At 39.5% G+C, this 9373-nt stretch overlaps 2 protein-coding genes across 2 annotated transcripts; both read right to left on the bottom strand.

Annotated features, from left to right (window-relative positions):
- Positions 1-2371: 2371 nt before the first annotated feature.
- On the bottom strand, positions 2372-4102 carry LOC108748829. Its single transcript, XM_018487204.1, has 2 exons — positions 4008-4102; positions 2372-2879 (listed from the first exon to the last, which is right to left on the bottom strand). Exons 1-2 carry the CDS (start codon positions 4100-4102, stop codon positions 2372-2374), a joined length of 603 nt encoding a protein of 200 aa, XP_018342706.1.
- A 608-nt stretch (positions 4103-4710) lies between these two features.
- Positions 4711-7450, bottom strand: LOC108748827. Its single transcript, XM_018487203.1, has 6 exons — positions 7361-7450; positions 7102-7259; positions 6596-6885; positions 6378-6552; positions 5060-5075; positions 4711-4989 (listed from the first exon to the last, which is right to left on the bottom strand). Exons 1-6 carry the CDS (start codon positions 7448-7450, stop codon positions 4711-4713), a joined length of 1008 nt encoding a protein of 335 aa, XP_018342705.1.
- Positions 7451-9373: the final 1923 nt, after the last annotated feature.

Below are 9373 nucleotides of genomic sequence, written 5' to 3'. Positions count from 1 at the left end.
AAAAATCTCTTTTTTAAATTATACGATACGACAATTTTTAATGGAGTTATGAGCAATTAAAGTCAAAATAATTCTTTTATTTAATCCGCGATAACGTAAGCTCAGTAATCAAAAGTCGTAGGAATAATTAAAAAAAACGATTTTGTAAGGAAAGTATCAAGCTTTCACGATAGGTAATCGAAAATTTTCTCAAATTCGTTTTAGACACGTTACAAATCCACAAAATGAGAAGAAAATTTTTCGTCTTTTTCAGCTCGTAGTTTTTGGTATGTAAAAATTATCAAACTCATATAAACTTAAAAAATGTGATAAGCTTTTAAAAGTAGAGATTTCAAGCTTTAAAACCCTTTTTTTAAATTTGAATTTCATTCATTATTGACGAAGATATTGTATATATAACTTTTAGCTAAGAAATACGCGATGACTTTTTACTACACCTAATATATAAGTATAAAGTATGATTCTTTAACTGAAGTATGCCAGGATGATATTTAAAGAAGTTTTAAGAATGTACCATCTGATCAAATTTGACCCGGACTGGTCCATTTAAACCGCGCGCGTAAATTGAATCGGTAAAATTTTTTTTTTTCTAGATTGGTACAACCTTCTCTGACATTCGTGTGAAATTTGAGCGGGATACGTCAGTTAGTGTGTGTTTGGCAGCCATTTGTTTACGATGCAAAAAGTTTCTCTGGCGATTTTTACTATGAAAAAAAAAATGAACAACGAGTTTGCTTGAAATTTTGTGTTTCCAATGGAATTACGGCTACGAAATCATTGAAAATGTTGCAGAAGTGTTTTGGGGAGTCTACTCTATCGAGAACGCAAGTATTTGAGTGGCATAAAGCATTCAGTGAGGGTCGTGAGGTCGTAGAAAACTTGTCTCATGCGAGTCGTCCATCCACCTCTGTTAACGACGATAACATGGAAAAAGTGAAGGAAATTGTGCTTGAAAATCGTCGTGTTGGCATTAGAGAGATAGCAGAAGCTCTCAACATCTCTTATGGATCGACTCAACACATTTTGGTTAATGTTTTGGGTATGAAGCGCATCGCCGCCAGACTCGTACCGAAAGACCTGAATAAAAGTCGTCGCTCAGCCACCGTATTCGCCAGATTTGGCTCCCTGTGACTTTTTTCTGTTTCCGAAACTCAAATATCCGCTCCGGGGAACGCGCCATGAATCGATTGAGGCCATAAAAAGGAATTCGCTGAAGGAACTAAAGGTCATCCCGGCCGAGGCCTATAAGAAGTGTATGGAAAATTGGATTAATCGTTGGCATGCTTGTATTGGTTCAGAAGAAGGCTATTTTGAAGGCGATCATAAAGATTTGTATTAAAATACATAAAATTGTTGTTTTTTTTTAACCAGTCCGGGTCAAATTTGATCAGATGGTATTATTGATGTTAGAGACATTATTAAAACATTACTACTATTATCTGGACAAGAACAGAATTAATATCTTTCTTATTGTTTCAAACAATTACGTTTACCACAGACAAGATGCCTATTTAAATTTCCAATAATGTAATTCAATGCATCTATTAATTTAGACGTTCTTTGTATCAAATTGTACATATCAACTGTAGACTATTTTACTCTTGATCATCCTTAAGTTTACATTGCTAGAAAAATTGCTTAAATTATTCGCAACTTTTAGCATCCCAATACAAAGGATTGTTAAAAGTTGCGAATAATTTGAGCAGTTCTGTTTACAAATTGGATTTAAGACTTTCCAAGATTCACGCAATTTACAATTAGTGTACATCAACTCGTTGCAAATTTAAGAATAAACCACAATGCTTATTTTGGCTAGATTCAACTTAACCATGATGTTGTAGGGTTTACTTTCTTTATTTTGAAACATAAAACAACTTTTTAACATTAATTGAATTTTCAAAGACTCCACAATTATATAAATTATTAATTAAAAAGACTTCATAAAGAGTATGTATAAAAATAGGTTCTCAAATAGGTTCCTTCGTCGCTTAGGCGTGAATATCCTGCTGGCCGTTGAAGGTCGATTCTTTTAACCGATATTTACACAGGAGGAATCCTATAGTATATCATTGCTTAAGAAAATTATGTTTCGATAGGAAGGACGCAAATCTTATTGATAGCGCTATTGGTTACGCCGTTGGAGGTTCTTACGATAATTACACTCACGTAGCCATCACTTCCTGGATGAGTCTCAATAATTCGACTCGTATGCCATCTTAGAAATGGTAAATCCTTATCTTTCAATTAAAAGTAATGAACCGATCTTGACTTCGGGGTAATTAGGTTTTTATCATTTATAACGGTTTTTAAGCTGCGTGAGATACTCGCACGACCATCGCTTCCAGAAGTTCTGACGCATTTGTGATAACAGTTAGAATCTTATTAGTCGGTTCGATAGTATCTCAATAAGGTTGGGCTCTGGGAAAGAGTTTAGAGGTTCCCCGATGAGAAAATGTTCGGGAGTGAGCATCTCATAATTGTCAGGATCATTAGAAACCGGGCATAGCGAGCGTGAATTTAAAATGGCTTTGATTTGTGCGAACGCTGTAATGAGTTCTTCGAAGGTGAGTATATTGTTACCGAAAACTCTTTTGAAGTGAATGTTGGCGGACCTCACAGCCCCTTTCCAGAATCCACTCATGTACGGGGACCTTGCCGGTATGAAGTGCCACTGCACTGACTGATCTGCCAAAAAACGTTTAACGCTCTCGCGATTTCCTTGCACCATGCGGAAAAACGATTGCAGTTCATTGTTTGCGCCTGTGAAATTTGTGTCTGAGAACAAATTCACGCATCGACCACCTCTGGCCATGAATCGTTTCAACGCATTGAGAAACGCCGTGGTTAAAGCGCTGACTACTTCCAAATGCGTGGGTTTACTTAAAAAGCATACAAAGATACACAAGTAAGCCTTTCCGGTTTTGTTTCGCGACAATTTTATTTAGTTTTTAACAAACGGTCCCGCGTAATCTACTCCTGAATTAATAAATGCTCGATGGAGTTACCCGCTCTCTCGGAAGATCTTCCATTAATTGTGATTTTTCACTAGGACGGACACGGAAGCACGCTATACATTTTCGTAGTACCCGCCGAATCGTTTGACGTCCCGTTAATGGCCAGTATCTACCGCGCAAATGAGCAAGAAAGTCTTGAAGCCCCATATGCATATGTTTGAGATGCGAATGATTAGCTCGGTAAATGGATGCTTGGCAGGTAGGATGATCGGATGTTGCTTCGATTGCTCTATATCCGCGTGGCAAAGTCTACCCCCTACGCATAACAGTCCCGTTTCGTCTAGGAAAAGATTTAACGTGAGAAGCTTGCTTTTACTCGATATTCCCTGTTTGGATTAAAGGTTTTTAATCTTGACGGCGAATTCGTTTAATTGTGCGGCTCAGGAAAGTGACAATATGGCTTTATTCAACTCTTGTACTGATAAAAGCCCGATTTGTCTCTCTTCCCCCTTGACTGCATTGATTTTGAATCGCAAACAATACGCTGTGATCCTCTTGAGTCGATGAAGAGACAAGAATCTCGCAAATAAATTAGTATCTTGAGGAACGCTGTGGTAAGCTACGGTTTGTTTCTTGAGTTCAGCTATTTCCGAGAGTTCGATGGTGGACTCCATCGATCACGCCTATCGGTCCTTTGTTAGCCAAGGAGGTCCCATCACTACAGCGAGGAATTTTTTAGGTTTCGTGAAGTTGTTCCTCTAGAAATGACTGGGTTGTCCTTGGACCGAACATGCGATTATTGAACATCTGGTGCTGTGTGCCGGATCGTCGCGACTCTATTTGTAACGAATGTTTGTAACTCTGCAGGCTGATGCTAGCGTGATGGTTGAATCATTCCAATATTACGATCAAACTTAATTGATAGAGCTTGTCATACTGTCTCTACGAGTTTGACGAGTAATAAAAGTTCACATAATTTGAGTGGAGGTAAGATGATACGCTTCAGAGGTGCGACCTTTGATCTTGTGCAGAGTAATCTTGCGACAACTTTACCTGATCGATGTATACTTTGGATGAATAGGCAGCATCATATGCTGCCTCTGAGGCGTCACAAAATCCGTAGTTCTATTGTTCGTGGTTCTTCGCATATCACGTGTTTTGGAATTGAGATTGATTCCATTTCCTTTATTTCTTCCTGATATTGCATTCAGGTAGTGTATAGATTCATTGGTAGGGATTCATCCCATTCAATCTTAAGTTGCCAAAGTTGTTGAAGTATGATCTTAGTACGTATGGTCACTGGGCCCATTAGCCCCAGCGGGTCATAGATTTGAGCAATAGTTGATAATACTGTACGTTTTGTTGCGCGCTGATTTTTCTCAATTGCGCACGTCCGATACCGCAATCATCGGTAGTGTTCCAGCAAATTCCTAACATTTTTATTTCATTACTTCTTGGTAACTCTTGGACTTCGCAGGATCCGTCAAAGATTATTCGTTTGTGTTCCACTTATGGAGAAATTCTGCTGATTGCAAAATGTCGGTTATTTTACCCTTGAGCCATCGTAGTTTACTTACATTATTGCCATCAGACAACAAGTCGTCCACATAAAAGTCATTGAGTATGACCCTGCTTGCTTCAGGATGTCTGTCTTTCGATTGCGAGTTGATGTTAGCATCGAATGGTCAAGAACGATGCACTGGCCACACGTATGGGATGGTGTTGAGGCGATATTTATAGATCAAATCGCTTGCATTTATACGATCCTTTGTAGGTCTCCTTGATCTTCCTGCACAAGCACTTGTCGGTACATCTGTTTAATGTCTGCTGTGATAACGAATCGGTGTTGACGGAATCTCATTGTTACGGAAAATAGATTCTGCTGAATAGTAGGTCCAGAGCGGAATATATTGTTGAGTGATACTCCTGAAGACGTGGGACATGATGCATCAAATACGACCCTGAGCTTCGTGGTAATGCTGTCGGGTTTTAACACTGCATGATGCGGTAGATAAATACTCGTCTGAGATTCCTCCTAATTACAGATTTCGGTCATATGGTTTAATTTATTATATTATATTTTTTCATGAAGAGATTATACGTACGCTGCTGAAAAAGTTTCTGCAAACAATATAAAAAAAAACATGTAAAATTCGGTAAATGGCTTTATTGTTTTTCGCCTTTAAGATCGATACATTTTTGTATACGCTCGAACCAATTTTCGAAGCATTTTTTCCACTCTAAGGCTGTAACCTCAGAAATCAGTGTACGAAATGTTTCAACAGCTGCTTCAGGCGATTCAAATCGCTCACCACGCATCTTATTTTTAATGTTTGGGAACAAAAAGAAGTCATTAGGTGATAAATCAGGTGAATACAGACAATGAGTCATCAATTCGACATTATTACTGGATAAAAAATCAACGGTTTGACGTGCTGGCGTTGTCATGATGAAGGATGATGCGACGATTTCGGTTTGTTGTACGCAATTCATTTATGACTTCTGGCAAACAAATTGTTGTATACCAATCAGTATTTACAGTTCTTCGATCCTCTAAAGCCACGGTTGTCACATGTCCGGTATAACCGAAGAAACAAGCAACCATTTGCTTGGCAGCACTGCGTGCTGAATGAACAACTTTTGTTGGTTTCGGTTCATTTTGAAATACCCAAACAGTGGATTGTTGTTTACTTTCGGGCTCATACGAATAGATCCATGTTTCATCCCCAGTAACGATGTTGTAGACCAAATATGACCGACCTCGGTTGAATTTCTTGAGTATTTCTTTGCTCCATTTAACACGAGCCTGTTTTTGAGCTTCGGTCAAATTGTGTGGGATCCAACGACTGCAAAGTTTCGTTCAAGTGATCATGCAAAATTGTATGTATTGCTTTCATGTCAATGCCTAAGGATGCCTGAATCTCGCGGTATGTTATATGCCGGTCTCGCTCAATCATTTCACGTACAACATCAACATTAGTGACAACAACAGACGTGGATGACCTTCACGGAATTCATCACTAAGAAAGGTACGTCCACACTGGAATTCGGCAAACCAATTATAAACAGTCCTATTGGATGGTGCTTCATCCCCAAAAGCCAAATAAAGTCGATCGATGCATTGTTTCGGAATTAGATTACATTTGTAATCGTAAAAAATCATTGCCCGAAAATTTTCACGCGAAATTTCCATTTTCTTACAAAATAACTTCTTTTAAAATACTATGCAAACAAAACTAGTTGGCTTGGGTACAAACTGTCAATTGAATTATAGGTTAAAAACGTCTAATTTTACGGATATGATAGTCGCAGAACGTTGGCGCCACTGGAAGTACTAGATTGCAAAAACTTTTCCAACAATCTACGTATTGTTGCTTTAATTCCGGAAATTTTGCAAGATTTCGTTCCATGCATCGTAATCACTTGATAGCGATATCGCGAGTGTGATCTCCGAGTTGATCTACGCTGTCGCATAATCGAACTTCAAATCGTCCATCCAAATTGCGTTTATGTGTTTGAATGAATTCTGCCTCGCAGATCTTATCGTTGTCTGATAACTCCGATTGGATGGGGCTTTCTTCTACCTTCCAGAAACGTTCTAGTTGTGTTTCGATGTTGATAGTGGAGGAGATGGAACATACGGATGCGATCGAGCTCTCCGTCGATCTTTGGAGGCCTAGAGGACCCGCGATGATCCACCCGAGTCTTGTTTTCTGTGCTATTTCTGACCTTGCCTAATTTGATCTGACCGATGCATAATACAATAGTTTCCCAGAATATGGAACTTCCTAGCAGTATGTCTCTTTTCTCTGGCGTGTGGAGTGATGGGTCCGCTAGAGTGATGGTCTCTATTTGAAGGTTCTTTTTGTTGATCTCCGACAATGGAAGATTGACTGTGATTTCGGGCAATATCGAGAAAGCAAGCTTGATTCTGAAAGCGTTAAATTTGGATTGTATCGTCGCGTGAATCTCTGTGAGTGCTGTTATCTGTACGTTACCGCAGATACGCGTGGAATTCCTTCTCTGTGGAAGGCTTAAACGTTCGCAAAAATCCCTTGTCATAAAGTTGGATGGTGATCCCGGGTCGAGAACGCGCGACATTCTTGCCAGTCTACGTGATTGTCTTGAGCTCTACGTGCTACACTACCCTTGTGTTTTGTGACTCTGCGACGATTTGATGGTTGTAATTTGGTAATCACTTCCGTGATTTGCGCCCTCGCCCCTTTGGATGTGCAGTAGTGTGTTGTGTTTCTTGTGACACAATCGGCAGGTGCTAGAGCTGCACGATTCAACGTTGTGACCGCCCTTAAAATAATTGAAACATAATTTTAAGCGTTTTATTTCCTTATTTCTGGCTTGGGGAGTTAAGTTAAGAAAGCTTGGGCACTGATACAATCGATGCTTGCCTTGATTAAACATTTGTCTGGTTTGGCCTCGGCGACCGCCGCGGCGATTGATTTTTTTGTTTGCGTTGGTTGCTTTATTGCTACTGTCATTGCTCGATGATTTCGCGCTTTTCGTTTTATCAAATTGTAATATCTCTAGCATAACCTATCTGTTGTGAAGTCAAGGAACTGCCTATATATCGCCACTTCTTTCGCGGACGTCTTGGTCTCCCATTCGCGTTTTGTAGCGTTGTCGAATTTTACGGTTATTAGATAAACAAGGATGGTGCCCCATTGTTTGGTGGGTTCGCCAAACTTTTTTAGAGCGCGAACGTGCTTTTCGATGTGATCTATAATAATAATTGACGCAACCCTGCAGGTGATTGCCCTTTGCATTACGGGAAGTTCTACAAGCGGTTGCACGTGGTGATGAATCAAAACACGTTTATTCTCGAAACGATTTTCGAGGAGGTTCCACGCGACATCATAATTATCGGCGGACATTTTCATCGATTCCAGAATTTCTGCGGCTACTCCCTTTAAAGCTAACTTTAAGTAATATAGCTTTTTTATGTCTGATAGATTATTATTTTCATCGATAACCGCCTTAAAGGTATCGCAAAAAATCGGCCACTAATCATATGATCCGTTGAAAGTGGGAAGATTGATAGGCGGTAACTTGATCCGGTCTACTGCATTGATCGCGTTACCGAGGCCACGATTATCAGCATCACGGATTTCTTGCGCGCCGATTCGCGGTTTTCCATGTCGTGTGATAAGCGCTTTAGCCGCCGCGGACTTCATGTATTCTAACTCAAATGTTTCGCGTTCGCCATCGTTTTCAAATTCTGCATCTAGTTCCTTGAGGGCGTCTTGTGTTTCGCTGAATTCATTCCACGCGCGTTGTATCGCTGTTAACTTAACCTCTACCTCTTCTATCTGATGGTTTTGTTTGTCGACTACTCTAATCCAATTACCCGTGCGCGTCATTTGCGCCTTGATTCTATCGCGTGTTTTCACGAGCTTTGCTGTGTCCGCCATTGTGTTTGTATAATCGGGATCGAGATTCGCGATTACGATGTCGTTAGATTATTGCAACTTAGCTTGAGAATTGAAACTCAGAGTCTTTGGACGGACTCGCTGACTCGATGAATGCGTTGTTTCTTCGATCTCCTTCTGAACGTCGTTTGTCTGGGTGCCGAGCGATTTCGGTGCTTTGTCTAGGTTCCGGACGGTTTCGCTACTTTGTAGCCGATTGCTGTCCGTCTGTGTCCGGATTTCACTGTGTTGCGAATGATCCGACTCGAAGGACCATTTGGTGCGGGATGAAAGAAATCAGTATAATGTTTTCCCTTTTCTCGCTTTATTTTCTCTTCTTCTACAATTGCTCGTAGTCACTATTCTGTCTCGTGGCGAGCTCAAGTTGTCGCCATTACACACACTACTAAAAAAACTCCTCGCGGCAACATGTCTCACTCATTCGCTGCGCTCGCGCGAGTGTAGCGCCGCTCGGTAATTATTTTTGAGCGCGTATCTCAAATAGGTTCCTTCGTTGCTTAGGCGCGAACAATCATTACTAATAAATGATTGTTTTTCGCAATTTTTTGAAGCTACTTTAGAACGTAAATTATTTCTAATTTCGGATACAATTTGTTTTCGTTGCTTTATGCACAAGTTTTGCAAACGTTTTCGCGAAATGGAACGTTTCAAAGCTAATGATTCCATATTATATAATTACATATTTTTAATAATAACAATTAAAATTGAAAAATGTATTTTTAACACTTTCTTTTCACATATTCTTTCGTCTTCACATACCTTTTCGTCCTTCTCTACTATTTCTTGTTATATTTTCTTCTGCACTATGAGATCCGTAAGAATATTTTCCAATCGCCGATAAATGATAGCTCACTGGAGAAAATAAGAATTAGATAAGAATTATTATAAAAAAAAGTTGTATTACTTTTATAACTAATCCAATTGAATAGATCGTATCAATAAAATATAATTTATATAAAGAATAAGCTAATTCTT

The sequence above is a fragment of the Trachymyrmex septentrionalis genome, unplaced genomic scaffold (genome assembly GCF_001594115.1).
Source record: "Trachymyrmex septentrionalis isolate Tsep2-gDNA-1 unplaced genomic scaffold, Tsep1.0 scaffold245, whole genome shotgun sequence".
NCBI lineage: Eukaryota > Metazoa > Arthropoda > Insecta > Hymenoptera > Formicidae > Trachymyrmex > Trachymyrmex septentrionalis.
Note: the sequence above shows the minus strand (reverse complement) of the source record. Positions and strands in the feature narration are given on the sequence as shown.

What these genes read in the sequence shown, in the direction of transcription:
- LOC108748829 (XM_018487204.1), bottom strand. Translation starts at nt 4,102, where the DNA reads ATGCGAAGAACCACGAACAATAGAACTACGGATTTTGTGACGCCTCAG. An exon ending in CCAAAGTATACATCGATCAG is followed by an intron (nt 2,880 to 4,007) that starts GTAAAGTTGTCG and finishes ATGCTTTTTAAG; the next exon opens with TAAACCCACGCATTTGGAAG.
- LOC108748827 (XM_018487203.1), bottom strand. Translation starts at nt 7,450, where the DNA reads ATGACAGTAGCAATAAAGCAACCAACGCAAACAAAAAAATCAATCGCC. An exon ending in CAGACAAATGTTTAATCAAG is followed by an intron (nt 7,260 to 7,360) that starts GCAAGCATCGAT and finishes AATTATTTTAAG; the next exon opens with GGCGGTCACAACGTTGAATC. An exon ending in CAGAGTCACAAAACACAAGG is followed by an intron (nt 6,886 to 7,101) that starts GTAGTGTAGCAC and finishes TAACGCTTTCAG; the next exon opens with AATCAAGCTTGCTTTCTCGA.